This window comes from Rutilus rutilus (genome assembly GCF_951802725.1).
Source record: "Rutilus rutilus genome assembly, chromosome: 15".
Classification (NCBI taxonomy): domain Eukaryota; kingdom Metazoa; phylum Chordata; class Actinopteri; order Cypriniformes; family Leuciscidae; genus Rutilus; species Rutilus rutilus.
Genome location: NC_140220.1, coordinates 24778920 through 24804770, shown reverse-complemented (window position 1 = coordinate 24804770; position 25851 = coordinate 24778920). Strand labels below are relative to the sequence as shown.

General features: G+C 36.5%; 2 protein-coding genes across 2 annotated transcripts in view; both read left to right on the top strand.

Annotated features, from left to right (window-relative positions):
* Positions 1-25851, top strand: part of mep1ba (meprin A subunit beta a) — a 507054-nt gene that overhangs the window by 368717 nt on the left and 112486 nt on the right. The window lies entirely within an intron of this gene.
* ftr63 (finTRIM family, member 63) lies at positions 11806-16012 on the top strand. The gene is made up of 6 exons (XM_084432525.1): positions 11806-12492; positions 14033-14128; positions 14237-14470; positions 14565-14724; positions 14933-14977; positions 15262-16012. Exons 1-6 carry the CDS (start codon positions 11920-11922, stop codon positions 15387-15389), a joined length of 1236 nt encoding a protein of 411 aa, XP_084288651.1. The 5' UTR covers positions 11806-11919; the 3' UTR covers positions 15390-16012.

The window sequence follows — 25851 nt, the reverse complement described above, 5'->3', positions numbered from 1 at the left end:
GCTGAGCAGCCTCTCAAAAAAGACCATTGGATATTTTGTCCCCACAATAATACCAGGACCACACCCACACCTCAAACTCAGTAAGGCCACTAAAACTTAACACAACTGCTGTGTGATTCATTGCTTCAGTTTGTGTGATTTATTTCATCATATTTTTCAAGTGTTTAAATTAAAACAACACAAGGGCCCTGTTTCAGAAAGGAGGTTAAGTGAAAACTCTGAGTATGTTAACCCTGAAATGAGGGAAACTCTGAGTTTTCTGTTTCAGAATGGGAGGTATGTTAAACCTGAGAAAGCAGAGTAAGTCAAGCCTGTTTCAGAAAGAGAGGTAACTTATACTCAGAGTCAGTTACCATGGTAACTTACTCTGTGAACCTAACCTGGTCGGGAGCAGGTTTTCTTCAGTAAACCCAGAGTTTCTATCGGTCTCCTCCCCTTTTTTAAAGGGGAAGCGGTGTTTAAACACCTCATTCATTCTTTCAGTACATTTTTATTAATAAAATTAATCTTTTATTAATAAATAAAATATTGCTATTTTTACTGCAGTTTTTTTCTATTTTTTTTTTTTATAAGATGAAGTCTATATTACTCCTTAACTGGCAACTGAAAACACAGTAGTAGATTAGAGTTACATAATGCAGTTCTAAACAAATTCTACAGAATTAAACTGTGGCATTTACTGGAAATCACTGAACTGTGTTGATCTGTGCACCAGAAGTTGATGGACCGTCCTCCAGCTGTTCTTCCACACTCTGGGGGCGGGGGGAGAGATAAGAATACCCGTTTATACTTAGATTTAAATTTAGATTATCCACATAAAAATTTGAAAAAATCTGAATGTGTAGATTGTTTGATGTGTAGACACATAATATTAACATTACCTCTGTAGGCCTCTCTGTGGCAGCAGAAACTATTTATCCCCATCGTCCTGTGAAGATGAGCATTTGGTCGAGTGCACTTTATAACACTATTTGTCATAATTTCTGGTACTTACAACTGCCTGGGGTTCTGTTGGGACAGGAGGCTCCAAAAGACAGATATTACCATCAGAATCTGTTGGGACCAACAAAAAACCCAACCTCAAAGTAAAATAAATGGAAATATCAAAAATAGCCTATCTAAAAAATAACACATATGTAAACCTCTTACATTTTATGAAGGCCCTTGGATCTTCGGGAGTGACTGGCTCTGAAGTCCGTCCAGGAATTCCCTCAGCCAAAAATGCTGCTGCACTGCTAGACACTGGATGCTATTTAGTTATTTAATATGTCAAATGTTTGTAAAGTCAGGTAGCCTTCACCCATGATATGCTCAAGCCTTACCTGATTGAATTATGTTTTTATATTTAATTTTCAGCTGCTGCCATGTTCTTTTAATGCCTGCAGGATTGCTCCACATGAAAATTAAAATTAGATTGAATAACATAGGCCTACTGTTCTTCCAGTTTCACCTCTGATATTATAACAGTTTGGCAAGTTACTCTAAAATAGTTCTTAATGTTATTTTCAACAATGTAATTAGATTAATGTAATAATTACTATCTTTAGAAAGTATTGGTCTACTTATTACTAAATCCCATATCAACCTCAACCACTTGAACAATACAAGGAGAGACAAGAAACTGCACTTTTAATGCTTTCAAATAAACAATATACAATTGCATGAACTATTCTTGAATTGACCAAAGTGTGTAGAGGGAGAAGGTTACATAAAAAATATACCTTTTAAAAATGTATGTTAAATCCACTATTGTTTTATACAGAATTGTTCTATAGTCTATGCAGTAGCCTATTTAATGTAATTACCTCAGATTTTATTTTAAATTACAGAAGAATTAAGAGTTATCCCTTTAATTAAATCACAATATTTAGATTACTTGGTAATTAATTACACCCAACACTGTATAACAGTAATTCCTCTTTTTGTTTGGCGCTGTTGCCATGGTGACTCATAATATCTGCGCTCCATTGATAATGGCTTTTTATAGTTGTGGTGCACGCGCTTAACTCAGAGTCAGTTAACTCAGAGTTGATTGAACTAACTCATTTCAGCTGTTCTGTAACCGAAAACTCAGAGTTTCCCATCTCAGGGTAAGTCAACTCAGAGTTCAAGTTTTAACTCAGAGTTGGTTAAACCTCCTTATTGAAACAGGCCCAAGGACAGAACAGTTCTGAGTTTAGTATATGGGCCATTCTACAGAATTGGTGCAAACTGCTTTCCCACAACCAAAAAAAAAAAAAAACATTAAAAAAAAGCATTTAAGTATTCAAATCTTAGATGTTTACTAAGATCATTGAATCCTACAATAATATAAAAAATATCAGTAAGCTTAATATATATATATAAATCATAATTTATTGGGTAGTTTCAATAGGGAGGTGGCTGTCCCAAACCCTAACCCCTAAATTTCAACTTGTGGAAATGAAATGAAAAATAAGTTTTGCCATTTTTCCGTTGTTTTGTTTGTTGTTGTTGTTTTTAAGTTAAAAAAATATAATATTTTCTTTGTAAATCATGAAACTTTATTTTAAAAAATGTGTCCCGCATTATCATGTCACTACCAAAACAGTGTCTTATTTAGTCCATTGGCTGAGACTGATTTTAACCACACCCTACATTTTTGATCAGGAAATATTCCCGTGTCCCTCTCTCTCATATCCTCTCTTTCATGGATAGATAGATAGATAGGTACCATCATTTTGAGTAAATGTGTTAAAAAAGAAAATCTGTGTGTAACTTTAAGGAACATCACTATACCAAACACCTTTTTTCTCCAAAAAGGAGTAAACTTTTTTGGGTGTTATTCCATAAAATTGAGTGTATACAACTGTTCAGGTTACCATGTACTGATTAGCATCTTTGGGCTAAGCTTAAAGGTATCTAAAATTGTCACTGAGTCAGTCACACACAACAAGCATCTCTAAACTCTGATAGTCTTCACTGTTCAGGCATACACGACAGAACCAAAGAAGACACGCTGGGTTACCGGAATGGGTTATGTTGGCATCCGTCTTCATGTGCAAACCCTGAGACTTAAAGGTGCAAAGGGGAATTAGAATTAGGGGTCCCACTCCCAAGGGAACCATGTGAGGATGGAACTTACTTGGGGGCTGGTGGGGGATATCAAAAACCTTGATTGACAAGAGGGGGACGGGGTGGTTATTCTCTCTAATCAAATGAGCTTTATGGTTTATAGCAACCTGTCTGATCAATGCATGTTATTCACTGTTTACACCTGCAATAAACCTTATAGCCTAAAGAGCAAACATGAATTTAAAACTATATGCCATAACATAGTAAAGCACATTAATATTCAATAGCATAATAAACTCAAGAACTTAAACTGTAACCTTGTGTTGTTGTCTTGATTTAAACACCAATCACTGAAGAATCACGCAGCAGTTGTGTGGAAAGAAGAAATAAATTAATCTGCTTATAACTGTGTAAAAGAAAATATAAATACATTTGAGTTTCCATATTGAAGGTCATGTTTCATACGCAAAGTATTTGCCCTGTTATCTGTGTTTCATAGTATAATATTTTTTAACTCACTGATAGTGGTGGTTGTGGAGGAAACATACTGTAGTTTCCTCGTGTGTTCTCTTGAGTGAAAGACAGTTTATTTGAGTATTGATGTATAGGCTATTGTTGAATTTTATAACAATTTACTAGGCCTCTAAAGTATGGTCTGTCTTACATTTGTAATTTAAAAATTAAATAAGAAATATTTATTTCTGTGTGTTAACTTTATGTGAGAAAAATCAATTTATGACCTACTGTATTTGTCATTACTGACAAAGAAAATCCCTTGGCAATAAAGGATAAACAATAAAGGCCACCCCCCCCCCAAAAAAAAAATATATATATGTATATATATATATATATATATATATATTTTTTTTTTGTCTGTGTAAATATTGTAACCACATGACTTATGATTCATTATGAAGTTAAAACTTTTATTATGCAAACAAATACTGTGACACTATTTACATGTGTGACAAATACTGTCTTTTGTGAAATGGTAGGCCACTGATGATTTGTTTGAGATGGTATCTATTCCTGGAAAATATAAATAAGCTAGTAGGCTGAAAGAGTCACATTGTAGGCTATTAACTCATTGTCTAGGCCTATATAACCTGCTATTTGTAATTGACAGAGTTGTCTAACTAAAATATTTTAATATCTTAAACAGGAACTTTAGGATGTTTTTTTATTTTATTATTATTCAGTAGGCTATGACTTTTTTCACAACGAGCAAACATGATTAGATCAGCTCTTGACCTTTTATCTCAACACCCTTCGCACATAAAACAGCTTCAACCACAATCTGCAGTTCTGCACTCTAATCTGACCACCATCTGCACTCATAGGGTCTATATGGGCGGGGTATATATGGGTTTTTATCTAATGGGCAAAACGAGCTTATGCAATTTACATGTGAACATCCGGAAAGCAGCATTCGTTTTTGCTCTGACAGCCGCAAGACCTTGCTGAACGATGTGAGTCTCACTACACTGAGACACTGATTAAAAAATCAGGAATGGTGAGAGAACATTGTGCTTGTACGTTTTTAGTCTTCAAACCAAACTTGGGTCTTCTTCTGACAAAGTTTAAATCCCGTCTGACTAGCGCGCTTCCCGTAATGTTTACACTTTAAGACAGTAGGCAGAGAGTAGCCTAGGTAGTCTTTTGTGGCTGTTTGAACGCATTCGACCACATTAATGTTTACACTACGAAAGCAATTCGGTCGAATGCATTTTCGTCTGGAAGTGGTCAAGAGTGAACAAGTTCAAAATGTTTTAGACCCCGTTTACACCAGTATTTAGCATCGTCCGCTTGTGATCCGATCGACCAAAACGCATCTTAATACCAGGTATTGTCACAGTGTCTGGTTGGTGTACCCTGGGTGTCCACTAGAGGTCTCTTCCCCATACCGTCACCTTCCTCTTTTTTTGCTTTTTACGGCGGATCGCAGACACATATGTGCATTACCGCCACCTATCTTAGAAATGGACCATTGATACTTTCCTATACTACTTTAACCTCTCAACCGACACATCATGAACTGCATTTCCCATAATCCTTTGTCTGAACTCATCACTGATCATTGCACACAGCTGTTCCCACTCACATTGTTTGAATCTGTCTATTTATACCCTGTTTCAGTCATTGTCAGTAGCTGTGTCCCGATGTGAAAGCTGCATCCTCCGAAGGCCGTATTTGAAGGCAGATTGCGTCACGACGAAGGACGTCCCAATTCAGTTCTGCATCCTCCGAAGGCCCTGATTCAAAAGCGCCCTTCGTTTCCTCGTGAAAGGAAGGATACATAAATGGACACTTAGCGGCCTATCCTACCCTATTCTACCCCATAAGTCATGGCGCGCCGTTGACGACAGCATTTATTTTATTTTTTTTAAAGGTGGTCGAGACTAGAGATCGGTGGTGGACAGCAAATTCACATTTAAATGTAAGTATTATGTTTTCATTTACTCAAATAGCTAGCAAACCCAGAGTTAAAGTTTATTACAAACTTAATCTTAACTCTGTCACCATTGCGTGGCTTCATTTGTCAGGTAGTTTGAGGCAACTTGTGCTAATATTAGTTTAACGACCTGTTTGTAATAATTGCACTAGTCTATCTCACTTGTGTATTATAAATATCACTCACCCTATAAAGCCCACAACAATAAGAAAAGCAGTTGATACGGGAATGGGGTTTCACTTTTATGTGTTTTTGTAGTGCTGTCATGAAAGCTGTGGTTTTAACCAAATTTGAGTATATAGAAATATGATTTCTTAAGTATTTTGTATGCATGTGTTGATGTGTCATATTTTGCAGTGTTAACAATGCACTTAAGATTGCACCCATGTGTTAAGCTTTTTTTAGAGCAATTCAGGAGAAAAAAAATAAAGTAAGAAAGTTAATACACCCGTCTTTGCTGAAATGTATTGTGCTGTTGTTGTTAACAAGCCATGATTCATTTGCTCTGCCCTTAGGATTGCAAGTGTCCTGGGAAAGGTGAGGGTGTGAGCGGGAAACCCACTGCTGCAACTTGGCCCTGGTTTGTCCTCAGGGTTCAGCAGAGGGTGCCCACGGTAAGGAGGAGCCAGCACCACCAGCACGAAGGCAGAGGTGAGGAGAGTAGGGAGAGGATGGACAGGCTGTTTTCTCTTCTTGAGAGAATGATTGAAAAAAGAAAAAAAAAATTATATATATATATATATATATATATATATATATATATATATATATAAATTTTTTTTTTTTTTTTCTACATTATTCTTGTTTTACTTTTTTAACTTTTTTTAAAAGGAAAGAAAAAAATCTTTACATTATTTTTTTATGCAACTTTAAATGTGTAAATAAAGTGACTTGTTCTGGACTTTTTTTTTTGACAGTCATAATTTCTACTTGAAACAATTTTTTTTTTTTTTTTAAATAAAATTGGTAAATGAAAATCATTTTTTCCACGGGCTACATTAAAGTACTTTTTCCAACTATTAACAACATACGTTAAGCATATCAAAATCAACAAACATTAACAGTACATAAAATAAGAAAAAAAATGATGTAGACTTTTATTCAGCTGAGCAGGGAGACCCTGGAGCTGCTGGACTGGAATGGGCTGCCCCTGGTAAGGCCTTCTGCTGGTGGGACATCATCTCGGATGGTCTCCAGAGTGTTTGAGGGCATATTTCCACTATCCACTAAGTTGTCTACCAACAGGTTTGCAGGGCTGACTCAATGGATGGCTGCCATGTCACTGAGTTCTTTTCGTTTTTTTCGTTTTTTTTTTTTTTTCAAAAAGAGTCATTTCTGAAAAGTACTTTTAATAACAAGTTTTTAGTATCAAGAGTAAACCTAGAGGTATGTATTCTGCAGGGGAAGAAACTCCTTGTCAGGGTTTTTATTATAGTTTTGTATTTATATTATGCTACTACTGCATTTTACTTCTGAATATTTTCGAGGTTGTTACATTATATACTTTTGTGTAGTTTAATGTAAAATCATATGTGAGGGGGGGAAAAGGTACTTCAGTAGGTTACTTCACATTTGTACGTGAATATTTAACGAAATATGCAGTTCCGAAAATTAAAGTAACAAAATGTAGGTCTATTGTCACAATATTAACAAATTGTTGCTAACAACAGCTGAGCTGCGTCACATATCAAAGGGCGCTTCTGAAGCGCTCGGACCGGTCCCCAGCAAACACATTTACGTTGTGGCAACGTCTCTGGCACGTTGCATTTCTGCTATGGCAACGTCGCTGTCTACGTGCTCGCAACATTGTAACAACGTAGAATTGTAAGACGTGACAGGGCTGTAGCAACGTTGTTGCGCGACATTCAGCAACTGAGAGACGACGTTCTGACAATATGGTGCATTTTGTTAGATAATTATATACTTTTATCTTTTATTGTTTATCTATATTTTTATTTAATAGGGCTATCAACTCCTGCAAGTGTAGCCTACACTTTGAAGAGTAAAAATGACAAAGTTTAGTTAATTCAACTTTATTAAAACTGCATTTAATCAAATTGCACTTCCAAAAGTCATACATTTGTGAAAAAAAATATATAGGCCTATAAAAAAAAATACAGATAACATCTGTGGTGGTAACACATTCAGACTGAATAACACAGTGCTTTATGACCTTCAACCAGACTTCCTTGCACAGACAGGGAGGCTGATCATTCGAAGCAAGACCTCTGTTCATGATCAGATCCCATTTTCATCCAAGGTCGTTCTAAGGTCCTACAAACAAAAATGCTCTAGATTTCATATTTTCATAAACAAAGCTTTATGGCTGCTGGAGGAATGCCAGTCGGCAAAGTGCCTTTAAAAGCAGCTGATGCATCACTGGAGATCAAGGTGAAAACGAAAACCAAAGGACACTGGAGAAATGCCATGAGGTTTTTTTTATTTTATTTTTTATTGCAATATGACGTTTAATGTTTGCATTGCAAAGGATAGACAGGAAGGGAACACATACCTTAATTGTGGTTATAACTTCCTATGTGGCAGAAGCTTTTTATCTAAAGCAATTTACAGACTAACATGAATTGAAGTTCATGTGACTGGGGAGAACATGATAAGACTGGATTGCTATATCAACCGCTGAACTTGTCCTATGGCTGGTTCACTACAGCATTGAGGTTACTACATAGTCGTTACTGCTCTATGAGTGATTTATTATTATCTGCAGTCTCAAAAAAAACATGGTTTCTATAATGTTAAGAACTGGAAAGCATAACTTCATATTGGTCTGTATGTGTCAACACCTACCGAGTCTAAACAGATAGGCTAATACAATACATCTTTTGAACTGACTTCATTAACTTTCTAAATACTAATTTACACCATACATAATACTTCTACATTTTAGTAATTACTTCAACTCTCACTTATTAATGAATGTTTCAAGTTAATCTCAACTACTAGGTTTGCTTTTAATGAGAGAATCCAAGAAATTTTGTTTTATAAATGTGTATGTCATTTTTGCCTCTTCGGTCAAAAAGGACCAAAAGGGTTTACGTGTTACATGTTTTTTTTTTTTTTTTTGCGTCATCGGAATGGGATGACACTTGGTGACTTTTGTCGTATTAGCGATGTGAACACACAAAAAACATGGACATGATTCGATAAGGTAAATGGTAAAAAAGGAAGTCACACTCCTTTGTGGTCAAAAATGACCGACATAGGAAATAAATCAGCCACTGTGCAGAAACAAGTGCACAGCAATGAAGGAGTGACACTCTAAAATATCAAGAGCAAAATAGAAACCCAGAGAGAGAGAGAGATAGAGTATTTTAGAATGTCTAAATATACGTGACCCTGTTCCACAGTCACATGGGGCAATTTTTTAAAATTGAGATTTATACATCATCTGAAAGCTGAATAAATAAGCTTTCCATTGATGAATGGTTTGTTAGGATAGGACAAGATTTGTCATGACGTTCATGACAGCATATTTGGAAATTTACAAAATATATTCATGGAACATGGTCTTAATATCCTAAGGATTTTTGGCATAAAAGAAAAATCTATAATTTTGACCCATACAATGTATTGTTGACTACTGCCACAAATATACCCGTGTGACTTGTGACTGGTTTTGTGATCCAGGGTCACATATATCTAAATGCAAAACTAATAATATTAGGAAATCATGTCTAAAAAAACGTCAAAAGCCTCTCAATATATTTATATAGGGAGCTGTTACACAACATCACACAATTTTAAAGGCCTTCGTGGTATGTTGGAATTTTAAATTACTGACTTGAAAACAAAGTTCGGTTATTTGATTTCCAAAGACATTACATTTAGTTGCATTTGGTAAGCTTATCACTGTCAAAATCCTCAGTCAGTGACAGGAATGGAATATGATGCATGATTTTCTGTTTTGACTTGTGAGAGCCTAGACTTTTTAACCTTTACTGGACAATTCTGCTGCCTTGAAGTCACTGTTCTGGATCGGGGCGAATTACCATCACCCCGCAGACCTCCCAGAAACCTCTGGGCTGACGCTACTGGAGGGACGCTATCAACGCTCCAGCGTTGTCAGCCCTTCGCCATCTCCTGCTATGCCAAACACTCACGTCGAGCCTCAGATCCTACTGCCACCATCAGCACCTGAGCGGATAGATCCAGTGGCTCCACTTCCAGCGTAAGATCGTCTCGTCACATCTCGGCCTGTTGACCTGTCGGCTCCACCTTGGCTCCTACCACCTTTGGCTCCACCAGACACCATCGGCCTTTCGACTACACCGGGTTCCCTCGTCCCACCGGCTCCCCCTTTGTCAGTCATCACACCACCTCTGCCACGGACTTGTGGATCTTCCGCTATGCTCCGTTCCTCCACCCCTACGGCTGCAGCAGGCTCCTCCTTCCCTTCGGGTACGGCTCGGTCCTCCATAACACCACCATCGTTTCAATCCTCAGGCTGTCTGGCTCCTCCTCAGACGATCGTCGCCGCGGCATTGGCTAGGCCTCCTGTGCCAGTGATGTCGCTCTTCTCAGTCTGCGCCCTGGGATCCATCGGCTCCGCCTCCGTCGCTCATCCCCCAGTTGACGTCAGCCTCTACTCCACTTTGTCTCCTCCCTCCCTTGACTCCACCGTGGGCTGTCGGCTCTGGGTCTGTGCCTTTGGATGGATACCATCGCCACCGGGGTCTCATCATCGGTCTGTCACCATTCCTCCACCGCCTGCTATAACCATCCCTTCGCCTTCTCCTCTTCAAGCCGTGAGGTCTCGCCTTCTGGGAGTTTGTGTATGCTATGTTATGCACACTGTTATGCCTGTCTACATTTTTGTTGTTTTAATTTTATCACATTTATATTTGTATCCAGTCTTTATCCTCCTTATCCTGTGACAATCACTGTATTGCCTACTTCTGACCTTTAGATGGAGACACTGCACACTTTATTATAATGTAAATATAGTTAATATAAGTAGCAAATCTCTAAGTACTAATTCAATATTGATTTTATCATCTATGTTATCTTTTGTTTGCATTTTGATAAGTTTTCTGAAGGACCAGCTTTCCGCAGGCTTTTGAAAGTGAATAGACACAATGGTCTAACTTTAATAAAAAGAAAGCAGCAATCCAGCTGATGTATAATAAAACCCATTCAAGTGTCATGTCCCATGTTTGCCAGCAGAGATCACTATAGTATGATTTCTAATTAATCATTGTCACCTATTTCTCATCTTTAATTCTCATACTTTTACTTTGCAATCTGATCTCATTACATACTATTCATTGACACATTTGCAACCTTTAAAGACTTAGCCTATCTACATGACACAGAAGTATGGTATATAGTACTGAATGATACAGTAAAAAACGGTCTGAAAAAAAATGTGATTTGTTGGCCACTTTTAGTTTTAGATTGGTCTTTGTTTTGTTTTGTTTGGTTTTAACTGATTAAATATTCACTTCTTCCAGCACTCTTTTTTTTTTTTTTTGCTCTCTGTGTTATTAACCCTTCTATTCAAACTGCTTTAAACTGCTTAACTGCTGGTTACTATTTATTTTTTTCTTTAAATTGTGTGTCCTTTTCTCATTTAGGGCAATGAATGCATGCAAAGTTGACACATTGCTGTTTTGGAAAGGCTGTACAATTTTGGTGACTGTGTCGGGGTCAACCCATTCAAAAATAGTAGAGACAGGAAAAAAAACAGAAAAGCTTTATTGTAGTTTGTCAAAGACTAAAATATGATAACTTATGAAAGGTAAAGCCCGGGACACACCTGGGACAATTATTATGTCTAATATATATATATAATTTCTCATATTTTATGTTTTAGTCTCTGACAAGGTGCAATAGAGAGAGTTTTTTTTTATTTTTTTTATAATTGGTCAAATTGATCAAAGTGACCCTCAACACAAATGGGATACCAGATCTTCAAGAAAAGATGATTTGCGAATCAGTCATCATTGGTTCTGATTTTAATCAGAAAAGACATATGTTGTCACACCATGACACTTGAAAGTCTGTTCTGAAATATAATAACCTATACACTTTTCTTGATAGGCCATTGGGTATAAAATCGCTTGCGTCTACTAAATATTTGTCACAAGTGCATGTAAAATTACAAAATATATATTTCAAATCAAAAATCACTGGGCAACTTTTGCAGGTGTGAAGTCTTTATGGTTTGAAAGCAGTGTTTAGGACCTTTACTGTTAGCCTCTAGCTCTGCAGTATCACAGTTTCACTTTTAATATATATACAAAACAATTTAACTTTCCAGTTCCCTGAAACCCAACACCCACATTTTTTCGTGATAAGTCTGATCTGCCTATACAGAATGCGGAAACTATTTCAACCCTTCAGCTGAAAGAACCTGCAGTGTAAGTTATTGTTGAGCTGTTGTTTGAGTCTCTCTGTCTGAGATCATATGCAGTGAAATGGCAGAAGCCAGTATTTCAGTGGGACAGAATGAGTTCATTTGCCCAGTGTGTCTGGATCTACTGAAGAATCCAGTGACCATTCCTTGTGGACACAGTTACTGCATGATCTGTATAACCAGCTGCTGGAATCATGATGATCAGAAGGGAGTTTACAGCTGCCCACAGTGCAGACAGACCTTCACTCCAAGACCTACCTTATGTAAGAATGTGGTGTTTGCTAAAATGGTTGAGAAACTGAAGACAACTAATTTGCAAGCTACTACTGGATCTGGAGATTTGGAGTGTGACGTCTGCTCTGGAAGAAAACTCAAAGCCGTCAAGTCCTGTCTGGTGTGTCTGGAATCTTACTGTCAAACTCATTTTGAACGTCATGAAGAATTTCGCTCAGGAAATCCACACAAAGTGATCGATGCCACTGGACGACTCCAGCAGATGATCTGTCCTCAACATGGTAAACAACGTGAAATATTCTGCCGCACTGACCAGCGCAGCATTTGCTACCTGTGTACAATGAATGAGCACAAAAACCATGACACTGTAACAGCTACAGCAGAGAGGACAGAGAAACAGGTAAATCACTGTCTTGGAATATATAATTGTTTTTTGTTGCTTCAGTCTTTTTTTCTGGTTTAAGGATAATTAATATTTGTGCACCAAGAAGGGACAGTAACGAAACAGAGGAGGAGGGTGAACTAAAGCTATGGCTCAGGGTGCTAGTGATGACGTGACGAAATGGCTCATACATGAATATTAATAAAGTTATGCACAAAAAAACATGATTGTTTAATATTAGGGATAAATAAATCTATGAAATATTAATCTTGCATAACTTAATATCCTTTACTTTTACATTTGTTATGAAACTGCTCCGAGACACGAGGGTTAAGATCCAAACGCAGCTTTATTGTGGGTAATCCAGAGGCGTAATCCAGTGTACAGGCAAAAGGTCAAAACACAGGTAGGCAGTCCAAACAAACCAACAAAGAAACAAACAAAACAGGCAGGGACCAGAGGCAAAAGAGTAATCCAGGGAACAGGGCAAGAAATCCAAATAAACCAAAAGGCAAGAAACCAGGGAAAACGCTCGGAATTGCAGTGTAACACTTAAACAAGACTTCGCGGTGAGCGAATGAATGAACATGGTATAAATAGACTGAGACTAACAGGATGATGAGACACAGGTGAATGCAATCAGTGAATGAGGTACAGGTGAATGTGATCAGTGATAAGTGATGATGAGTCCGGGCAGTGAGTTATGGGAAATGTAGTTTGTGAGTAATAATAGTCTTATGTGGAGTGCCCTCTGGCTCTCAAGGGCACTCCAGCTGGTGACCATTACAACATTAGTCGAGTCATATTTTTTTTTGCTTTCAGGATGAGTTATTAAATGATTACTTTTTATTTATTTTTTAAGTCTCTCTGCCTCAGCCACCTGAGATTGGCAAGTCTTAAAAATTATCCTCAGATTTTCCCACTCAAAATTATCCTCAGGTTTTCGGATGATGTGTTGTCATCTATGAGCACTATTACTTGGGAATTCAGAATCTCTAGGGTTTCAATAACCTGCTGCGCAGCAGTAACACCGCAGACAAGACTTCAGACAATGAATGTTCTTTAAGTCACGACTGGAGTTTCTCAAAGTAAACCACAGAGACAAAGAGATCACAACAGTTTATAAAGAATAGGTGCACGGGCAAAGGGAACATTATACAGTTACATACATTTTCTCTAAAATAAAGTGTTCGATATGTACAATTCAGCAAACTCCCCGCTGTTACTGGGCAAAAGCAAATTAGACTTTTGATTAGCTCTGCTTGTTGCCGAGTTAAATATATGTTATGTATAGTTATGAGGTTAAAAATAAATTCAGACAGCCATCTAGTCCATTTAGATCTCAAAAGCATTCAAATATTATTCCTGCAAGAATAATAAAAAATTCCTTGACAACCGTCATTCACAAAAGTCAATATTGTGCAACCACAGACACAGACGAGCATTATCTTCCTATTGAGTGGATAAAAGAAAGAGATGCTTTTCGTTTATATATTTATAAAACTGATTTCATTCAGAAGAATATTTCTTAGCTTTACTGTTGTTTCTTTGTCACCAGAAACATCTGGAACAAACACTAAGAAACTTCCATCAGAGAATCTGGCAGAGAGAGAAAGATCTTCAGGAGCTGAGAGAGGTTGTGAAGACCTATAAGGTGAGTTTGGCTACCGGTAGAAAAGTATGGTTTCAAACTCTCCAATCAGTGAGGATCTCAGTTCACTTCCAGTCTCACTGAAGCTCACTGTGTAATGTGTCCTGACAGCGCTCTGCACAGACAGCAGTGGAGGACAGTGAGAGGAACTTTACTGAACTGATCCGCTCCATTGAGGGAAGCCGCTCTGAGGTGACACAGCTGATCAGAGATCAGGAAAATGCTGCTGTGAGTCGAGCTCAAGGACTCTTGAAACAACTGGAGCAAGAGATCGATGACCTGAGGAGGAGAAACACTGAGCTGGAGCAGCTTTCACACACAGACGATCACATCCATTTCCTGCTGGTAACTGAGCCTTAGAAAAACATAGGACAATCACTATTTGTCTCTTTATCTGTCTACAGTTTAATGTTGTTTGTTTTTGTATGGCTTTCTGTAGAGTGTCGAGGCTTGCTCTGTTCCTCCTAAAACTACTGTTGTGCCCAGAATCAATGGCAGTTCTCACCTCGTATATGAGGACGTGGGAAAATCTGTCCTTCTGCTAAAAAAGAAACTTGAGGATTTCTGCAAAGAAGAGATAAAAAAGACATCTGATAGAGGTACAATATTAAAAATTAAAGATACATAGTGTAACAAACAATATCTGCAAAGGAATCTAAAATTGGTGTTTCCTACTGCAGCACATCAACAAATGTTTTTGTGAAGCACCTAATGAACCCAAGACTTTTGAACATTACTTCATTTGTGAGCTTTATCAGTTTTCTGTTTACTTAAAAATAATACTTTAAATGCTGTTGGTTTCCATAGTGGCACACATTGAGATCATTCCCACTTCTGAGGAGAGCACTGAATGTAAGTCTTACTAATAAAATGCAAATACAATTATATTCGATCCTCCCATTATACTCTTGCAACTCATGCAGCATTTTTGTATCAAGTGATTATTCAAAGCCTTGCATTAAGATGTATAGATGCATAATATTCTAAACCAGCTGGTACATAAACTCTCTCAGTTAGGAGTATCTAAAACTGTTTGTTTTCCTCATTGTCACTATTTCAAGCTAATAACTAATGAAATATGAAAGTGGTTTGATATTACTGCATTTTGACATTAATATATTTGCTTCCCTTTACAGTGCCACCACCCAGACCCAACCCAATGCCAAGATTACTGTCCTACAACTTAAGGCAGAGATCCTCAACAATACCAGAGTCACAGTCAAGACCTATCCTGCCGAATTCAAAGTATTGGAACTTCCCTTAACCCTGAGTCACAGGCCAGACTCTTCAGAGCACCAAGGTAATGGCACAGACCATCTGACTCCTGCTCACCAAGACAAACGTAATTTCTTATGCTGATCTCAATTATGATTTGTGACATGATTTGTGTCTGAATAAATACAAATTTTTTTTTTCCTATTATATCCTACAAATATTCTTGATATAACCCCATTATTCTTTGGAATTCTGCAATCTCTCCACCATTATGTGTATGTTAGAGGAAATGTATTTACCATTTCTTGATTTTTTATGAATTTATTTTTATCTGTAATTATGTATCTATAGATTTGGTAGTGGGGCAGTTTATTAAAACAATATTTTAATTATTTGTAGCCTATATAAATGGTGTTTTTGTGTGTGTGTGTGTGTGTGTGTGTGTGTGTGTGTGTGTGTGTGTGTGTGTGTGTGTGTGTGTGTGTGTGTGTGTGTGTGTGTGTGTGTGTGTGTGTGTGTGTGTGTGTGTGTGTGTGTGTGTGTGTGTGTGTGTGTGTGTGTGTGTGTGGTTTTTTTGGGGGGAATTTGGGGTTAATCCAGTTGTCTTTATATTTAGAAACAATATTTTACTTATTAAAGTTACTGAAGTGCAAATAAAGTTTGGTTAATGTGAACAATAACGACTTGGTATTTACTTCCATAGCAATCTGTTCTGTATTATAAAGTGTTTTACTTAGTGATAAACCACTGCTAACCACCCAGTCCATGAGTGAACTGTCTGTATGAAGCAAATAATCGATTTACACATGTTGCTAAGCCATTTGACTTAATAATAATAATACATTTTATTTATGGTGCGCTTTTCTAGTACCCAAAGCGCTACAAACAGTAGCAAATAAAACAGGTAAAAAACAGAATTTCTGAAATGATACACTACAAAGAAACACCAAAAAAGTAAAACATAAAATAAACATTACAACTAATCAATACAATAAAGTACTACTCATAATAATCTATGTTCTTTTTTATTTTTTTTATGGGTTTTTAGCTACTTCTTGAAACTGGCTAATGTGGGAGCATTTCTAACAGTAAAGGTGATGATACACAGGGCAACTTTTTGAGCAATGTTGCTGGGCAATGTTGCTGTCAACGGGCAACCAGATGAGACACAGGCCCCACAACCCATCTAAATTATCCAGATATAAATTTATTGCCCATTTTCAATGGGAAAGTGCCCAAGCATTAATCGCTCGGCAAGATTGCCCAGCAACATTGCTCAAAAAGTTGCCCTGTGTATCATCACCTTAAGAGGAAGTGCATTCCATAACCTGCGTGCAGCGATAGAACATGCTCTCCCTCAAATATTTTAATCTACAAAGTGGCAGCTGAAGAATAAAAGAATCAGAAGAATGAAGAGAATGAGGAGCACACTTGGGCACATTTTTTAATCGGCATGCATCTCGCGGTGATCACTGATCGGTTCTGCGCAGATTTTGCTCATCTCAGAGGAAAATGTTCCAAAGGAAACCATTGTTCTCAGGGAACCACCCTGGTGGCTATAGTTCCTAGAACTAAGTTCCTAAAACTACCCGGTGCGAAAGTCTCTCATGTCAGCACATCACAGGCCTGCTTTACAATCTGCATCGGCTTCCTGTTCAGTTGCACATTGATATTAAAACTTTTACTCTAACATACAAAGCTGTACAACAGCCCCTTATATCTGTGACTTAGTTACCCTATACACACACCTTCTCACCCAGACCCATAACGCACAGGTTGTGTGTGTCCTCAGGAGTCAAAAACCTGGGACACAGAGGCACACACTTCCTGAAAAACTTGTTTGAGAGCTTCTCCATAACAATCGCCTTCAACACGCAATAGCATAAACAAATGGTTCCTGAAGATAAGAAAGCTGATGGTGTACATCACAGACACCCACAGGCACTCCGGTGATGATGTTGTGGACTGTCGTCGGCCAATGAAATTGTCATGTCTACACACATGCTTCAGGTACCGGTCATGCTGATGGCGTTCACCATAGCGTCAATCCAAGATGGAAAATCTTCACTTATCTATGCAGTTTCTTAACTTTACAGCTTTATTATAAGAGAGATGGATTTACTTTTAGTTAATAAAAATACAAGTGTTTCTTTTTAGTTATAGCTACGGAGCCCCTAAAGGGACATGGTGAAGGAAAAAAATATGAAATGGAAGAAAAAATTGTTGCGAGCGAACGCAAAGTTTCTCAGGGAAAAGTTTCTAATTTTTCCTCCCATCTATTTTTTTTTTCTTTTCTTTTTTCATCACCATGTCCCTTTAGGGGCTATGTAGTTAACAGATACAATTTTTGATTTTAATAATGTATTAGTAGCTAAATGTTCATGTTTATGTTAGCTAATGTAGTTAACTAATGTTATGGTAAGTGTTACCAATATTACAATATTTTGTGTTGAAAAAAAAAAAGATTCTTTGAAATTTGGTTCAGTTAAGGGTAACTATTAGGAAGTCATCTGTTTAACAATGAAGTTTAAATACTCTGATTGTATTTCAAAATACAAAATATCAGTAACATTAAAACATTAAAAAAAATCTGAAAGAAGTCTCTTATACTCACCATGGCTGCATTTATGATAAAAAAAAAGTAAGGTAAAAACAATAATATTGTAAAACTGAATTATTACAGTTTAAAATAACTGTTTTCTGTTTTAATATTTTAAAATGTAATTTACTCCTGTGGTGGCAAATATGTGCTACATTTTTTTCAGGATTTTTGCTGAATAAAAAATTTCAAATGAACAGCATTTGAAATAGAAATTGTAACATATAAATGCATTTACTGTCACTTCTTATCCAGTTAATGCAGCCTTGAATAGCTTGAATACTTTCTTTCAAAATAAAATAATCTTACGTTAGAATGTATAGTTCTGTAAATTGTGTAAATATTTGATGCCAAGTATATCCATATCCATGTTATTTATTCAGATCATTCTGCACAACTTTCTTTCTTCTGCTGAAAAAAAAGATATTTAGAAAAATGTCTCAGTGTTTGTTTTTATTCATTTAATGAATGTCACTGTGCCTGAAGGAGAATGATAATTCTTCATCAGACACGATTATCACCACAATTTTTCTGCTTCCCCTGATTTAAACCACAGAGATTATATCTCACATTAAGAGGTAAGATCTCACTTCTGACTTGGGAGATTGCTATATTGTAGAACTTTAGGATGACCACACATCTGGACACCTCAGGATGGTTTGTGCTGACTCCAGTTTGTTCCTCTATACCAAAATCACATACACATAATATTCAACATGTTTGTTATGTTCTGTTGTACATATTGAATAGTAGCTATTGTACGTTTACTGTTATTGGAATGTGGCTAAGGGTCATCTTAGGTCATGTCTTATAAAAGACAGCATGCCTATAAAAACCACCACAGCACTTTCAGCACTACTTTCAGCTGTAGTGTTGAAAATAAAACTTGTTTGGTATAAGTGGAGAAGAATGGATTTGTCGTGATGGAAGTGCAAAGTGGCTCCATATCGAATATTCCAGTCACAATAAGACTTATTTGTGAAATATACACATGAACATGTGCATAAAATTATTGCACTGATAAACAGTGTTCATTAACTCATTTTAGTAACTAATAGCATAATTCAGAATTATATGCAAAAAATGGCTGAAATTAACTAAGAAAAAAGCCTCAATTGATACATATTTTCTTGTGTAGGGGAATACTTGACCAGACGGAGATGAGAGAGAGAGTAGAAATGGCCATTACGTGGCCAAAACGTGCAAAAAAATTGCAGCAAAACAATTACTCGTTACTGAGATTTGTATTTTTTATTTTTATTTATTATTCACATTTCACAGTATCTCAGAAGTTGCTTTAATGGCCACCACTTTCTTCTGATGATTGATCAAGTTTCTGTTTGAAAGGCATGACAATACAGCAGGACAAACACACACACACACACACACACACACACACACACACACACACACACACACACACACACACACACACACACACACACACACACACGTTGTTTTCATGTTTTATGGGGACATAGAATAGATTTTTATACTGTACAAACTGTGTATTCTATCCCCTTACACAAACCCTAACCCTAAACCATACCCATCACAGAAAAACGTTCTGCATTTTTATATTTTCAAAAAACATCACTTAGTATGATTTATGAGCTCTTCTAACCTTCCCCATAAGGACACACACTCACTCACACACACACACACACACACCTACCTTTGCAGCTAGTTCATGACTTTTCTGGCAGTCTGGAGGGAAAATTACAGGATCCAAACATCCATCCAGCTCCTATCCCTCTCAACGGGACACAAGGCGGCCTCATATTACAGAATACAAATAAGACAACTTCTCCATCTGGCTTTAAAGTACACTTTGATGTGCCAGCATGTCAGGGGATATAAAATTTATATAAAATAATACTTTTATATTAAAAACATAAAAATACATTTTATTTAAAAAATATATATACTATTTAAAAAAAATACACTCTGTAGATATGGTTTAGCATGTGGGGAAACCAAATCCCACTTACCGATTAATTTATATGGGGGAAATAATAAAAATCTTACAGATGTGGCTATTGAAAGAAAACATATTATTATGACATTGTGTAAAAAAGGGCAAATGTACATTTTGAAACTTTATCAGAACTTTAACAGAACTTAGAGTGTTCGGTTTTTTTATTATTATTTTTTATTAAGTATTAAATTAAACTAACTTTTAATCAACTCAGTATTGGTTGTAGACTATTTAATATCCATAATTTGTTGTTATAATGTTTGGTTTACTTGTTTTGTGATTAAAGCACATTAATAGACTAGTAGTAGTACAACCCACTGGAAAAAATGATGGAATCACCACACTTAGAGGATGTTCCCACAGAGTTTTTTACTTTATAGCAAACAAACAAATCACAGATATGACATAAAACAAATATTTAATAACTTAACATTCTGGCTTCATGAAACAAACCTCAAACAAATACACATATTATTTTTTTTAATGGCATGTCTTTTTCCAGAGCAAGTATAGGAAAACAATATGGAATCATCAAAAAACAAACAAAGAAAAAACAATTATCACTTTGTTGCTTTTCTTGAATTCTTGGAGGCATGGACTTCATTAATGAGACACAATATTCCCCATCAAGCTGGTTCCAAGTTTCTCAAATAGCGGTTGACAGATCAGCTTTGCGGGATGGTGCTTTATCGTGGACCAGCGTTTTTAATTTCCACCATAGATTTTCAAATGCACTGAGATCCACACTGTTTACTGGCCACGTCATTCAGCTGAGATGCCTTTCCTGAAGAAAAGCTTGAACACTTTTTGCTCTGTAGCAAGATGTATTATCATCCTAAAAAAAATGATTTCATCATCACTAAACCTATTTTCTATCGATGGAATGAGAAAAGTGTTCAAAAATGTCAACGTACACATGTGCATTTACTGCAATCATAAATGAGTTGGGAAATTTGATTGTTTTCTTCAGGCAGTCATCGTTATATTTTCATTAGAGGCGAGCGGCACCTGACAAAAGTTCCAGCATCATCTCCTTGGCTGATGCAGATTCCCGATTCTCCACTGATTTTCATCCAATCATCCACACTACATGATTGCTTCCCTTTAGCACGCTGTAACCTTGTTTTCTTTAAGTTTTAGTACTCGTTTTCCTTTGGCTTTTCTATATGTAAATCCCATTTCATTCAGCTGGTTTCTTACAGTTTGGTCACAAACATTGACTCCTGTTTCTGTCCATTTGTTTTTAATTTGTTTTGTTGTGTTTCTATTTTAAAGGCATATTGCTTGAGATTTCTATCCTTTATCGCTTTGACGTCTTCCTTGGTATGCCCTTATGTTTTCCTTTATAACCTTCCTATAGTTTATAAATGCACTTTTAGACACAGCTGACTCGGAACAACCAACTTTGGTCACACTCCGTGTTGAAATTCCTTGTTGTAAGAGTTTTCTAATCCTTTCCATTATTTCAACAGACAACTCTCTTGTTGGGGCCATATTTCCTTTCAATTAGCCAAGTCAAGCAACCCGTTAAGGTCTGCAAGCTGCAAGCACTCTCTTTTAACTGCTGTGCTGACTAATTAGCATTTTAGACTTGTCCCAGTATGTTTTAAAATAGATATTAAAAGATGATTCCTTATTTGTTTAGCCTACCAAAAGTTACTGAGTGTAGCCTACACTGCACCTTTAAGTGTATGTTCATTTACACATATAATAAGAACTTTTCAACAACACAATATTCAGCTTGATGCAGTGAAATCTGCCACGTGACTGTGATTGGTCGTGACTGTGGTTTTCTCTGCGTTTTTTTTTTTTTTTTTTTTTTACAGTTTGGTCTTGACGGAGAAAAACTTAAGTCTTAATTTAATTTAAGTAAATTTGCTCACCGCGACAGTTAAAACCACCCACACCCTGTTAAATGATTAGCATATACGAAAAGCACCCTTAGCCTCGTGACATCTTGATTAGGTGGTTCTCTTCCATAATTGCTCAGTCACTGATGAGCTCGTTTTAATGAATGAGTGTGAGTGTGTGTGTTTTGTGATTTATGAGGACAGAAATTTTTGTGTGTAGCCTACTGTTTTGTATTCACTGCTGGTCTCTGTTGCCAACAGCCGATCTAAATTTAGCCTCACGTGAGGCAGCAGGAAACAGGGGGGCAATGCTCTAAAAATATCCCCGCTCCTACCGCTTCATCCTTCTCTCCATTCTCTTGAACTTTTCATCGTCAATCTTTTTACGTACTTTCCCCCTTCATTTCACATAGGCTACATGAAATTCACGAATGCATTAGGCTACTTTTCTCTTTTTTCCATTATCTTTATTTGCTCTTTTTTGTTGTCATTGTAGCCTAGCTATAGGCTATAGGTTCTGTTTTCTAGCCCCTATGTCTCAGTGAGATGCCTTGCTGTTTTTGTTATATTATAAATGATAGCCTATTTGATTATGAATCATTCATCACTACTTTTTTAACCCTTAAATGCATGTTTCAATCTAACAGAGATGGATCTCTACCTGTCGCGATAATATAAAACTCCCCTAATATTATTGTAGAAATTACAGAAGAATAAAACAAAGCATATTTTGTTACCTTTTGGAGACTGGAAGGGTTCAGTTTGAGCAGATGTTTTATACCATCATCACTGTCCTCATCAGAGCTTATTTCCCAGTACATTCACCATCTGGCTCATATTCGCAATCTCAAACATATTCTTAAAACAGTTTTCAACATCAAATCAATATTTTGATCGCTGACAGCTTCTTCACTAGATCCATCATCAAGTGACAGTGACACTAATATATGATTGCGTTCAGTAAATGCTTTGCATTAAACCACTAAGCCATTTCAAGTTTTTAATATGATTCTTCCCATTTTTTTGTTTTCTGCCTGCGGTGACTATGAGTGAAACGTCACGTCATCATTGTGTATTAGACGTTACCACCTTGTGGAATAAAGGTGAATTACACTTATTCAGTCATCAAAGATTCAATTATTGTTGTGCAGAAAAAATATACTTACACTGTTACACACCTCGGGTCGCTAGCGACCCATACAATTTTTTCTTGTTATATTGTTTAATGAATTGATTGAGGAATTGTAAGAAGGTTGATGTCTACTTTTAGAAAACGATTAGGAGGAGGGTGGTGGTTAAGACCTGAGGTATGCGTTTGAGGGTTAATTCATGTGGCCTCTCATCTTTAATAAAAATAACTTCCTCTACCTCTTGCTGCGACATCTGTTCTCTGATGGACAACCCGTCACTCACGACATCACAGCCAATAACAAACCACAACCGTCCAACGATTCAATAAATTCCCATTAAAACAAATCAAGTGCCATAATTGTTCGAGAAACCCTGTCTCTCGGATAGGCCTATAATACGTCACAATAAGGAAGAAAAGACTATTGCAACTTCCGTTTCTTGCCGACTTTGCCAACATGACCACAGAGAATCATTAAAGTGAAGAGAAATATTGGCTATTTCATTTCAAATAGGCCTAAAACCAAAACCTTTTTTTGCATTGCGAAATTTTTGACAGAAACTATACCATACATGCTCTCTTGTCAAAATAAATCACTTTCTTCCACTGATACAAGTTGAAATAGCATGCAGTCGATGTCAATAGAGTTTGCCATTAGCATGTTGCTAAGATAAGCTTAAAATACTCACTGATGATGGGCTAAACAATCACTATACTAAGCTGAAGAAACTAATTTACTCTTTTCTTTCTTTCATTTGTACTTTTCAGTATTGGATCAAATAAGCGTAGTATCAACATTTCTCTCTCCATAAATTATTGTATTTTTCACAGAGCATGTCATTGTGCATTCTGGGAGTGCCTTCTCTGTACATGACATTTGCAATGCTGCCTTAGATCTTGGCTAAAACAAGGTGTCTTAGGGGGCAGATATATGCTAGCTTTTGGAAAAGCCTTCCTGTCAGCGTCTTGTTATAATGTCTTGGCCATGAAAAGTCGCTCTGTAAACTCTGCATGTGTTCAACTGTGTGGGCTGTGCATTTCCAAGTTATCCGTCACAGATTTTCTCCTCGAAGTGCATAAGCTGTGCGAGTGTGTGCATGTGTGGGATGCTCAAGCACACGTGCCGCTTGTTGGGAGAATTTTATCAATTGCACCAACGACTCATATTTGGTTCACACACACATTTGCCAACATACAATTACTGGATTTGAGCGCACAGTCTGCTTTCTCACTGTCAAACACACACTGTAATGATTTGAATGTCTGGGTCTCTCTTCACAGTGTTCAACAGCACTTTAAGAATGACAATTAATATTGTAATTCATTTAATTTACATAGACCCTGTAAGATGTTACTAGATTTATGTGACCGTATGTCAAGGAAATGGTTTGAAATACAAATCAGCAAACAGAGGAAATGAGTCCAAATAGATTTTATAGATTAGAAATCAAGCGTTCTGTTGATTATATGTTTAAATTGGGGACTGAATCAGAATTCATATGGGCCTACATAACAGGTTTGTGTGTTTGCTTTGTCGTCTTACTGCATCGGTAAGAAATGTCATATGCTGATAAACAGCCTGGTTGCCATGGTGATGATACATTAAATCCACATGCATCAGTGTCTTTCGATGTTTGCAGGTTCAGATTGTATTTATCATGCCCAATCACACACAATCTGTCTGATGGAAAACTGTATGGTACAGAATAAGTAACACTGCCTTGTGTTATTTAATATCAAAATTGGCACAGCTCTCATTCCTCATTAACGTTAGTTCTGTCATGAAGTGTCAGGAAGTTATTACAAATTACAGATTTAGAACTTCACAGAGATATTTTGCAGATTTAGAGCATTAAAATCGATACAGTATGTACTATTATATTAAAAAACCTTATCTTTACATAGCAGCTTTATAAAAAAAAAAAAAAAAAGACTTTACTTAAACTATTTGATTTTGAAGCTTATTGAAATGGGTCTCTCTTTCTTTTGTAAACCTTAAACATGCATGCATGAAACTATCATTATGTGCATTTTTTTTTAATCTATCCATATGCAATTATCCAATCATTTCAGGATCACACTGGTGGCATAATTAGGCTATCATTAATGTCTTCATGATGTACAAATGCAGAAAGGTTGCATTGTAGGGGACAGAACATATTATTCACTCAGCATGAAAAAAGTGAATAAGATTTTGACAGCATGGTTATAAAATATAATGATTATGGAGGAAATATTCAGTGCTCAAAATGCTCATGGCCACATATACTTCTGACTCACTCAGCTGAAATTCACACGCAAAAGCACTTTTTTATTAGCTTTCACATCCATGCTGTCAGTCAATAAACATGGCAGATGAAAAGAAACAAGACAAGGTTACTAAAATAGCACTTCAAAAGAGTGCGGAAAAAATGATCAAACCAAACACATCCGCAAACACAAAGGTTCACATCAGATTTGCCACGTCTTAGTTTCTCACTATTTCTTTATATCCACAACACAGAAGTTCATGCACAAAACAGTATGCATTGAATCATTTTTACAATGAATGTACAATGTACTACTACTGTAAATAAATATTCATTGGCTTTTTAATAAGTTTTAGTTGAAGTTGAAGTTATTAAAAAGTAAATATTCATTGTTACTATTTTTTTTTTTTGTATTTATTAAGTGTTATGTACCTGCTGTCTGACTGTCACTAAAAAAACAACAAAAAAACAGACTGACACATCATAACTTTCGTCATTTTATTTTACTCTTCTTTTTACCCAATTTTAGTCTTATTTTTTTGCAAAATATAAGGCTTTACAAAAAAAGAAAGAATAAAAAGCCAAGTTTTAACTGTTCATAAGCAGCACCGATACGATGGGGCTGATGTAAATTATATTTCTCCAATCATGCGATGCACATCACTCAGAGACATAAGTCACATTTAAAGGGTTTTACTTAAGTAAT

Bases quoted from the DNA above. Each gene is read 5' to 3' on its own strand.
- ftr63 (XM_084432525.1), top strand. From the start codon at position 11,920: ATGGCAGAAGCCAGTATTTCAGTGGGACAGAATGAGTTCATTTGCCCA. The intron at 14,471-14,564 runs GTAACTGAGCCT...GGCTTTCTGTAG, and splicing joins ATCACATCCATTTCCTGCTG to AGTGTCGAGGCTTGCTCTGT. The intron at 14,978-15,261 runs GTAAGTCTTACT...TTCCCTTTACAG, and splicing joins TTCTGAGGAGAGCACTGAAT to TGCCACCACCCAGACCCAAC.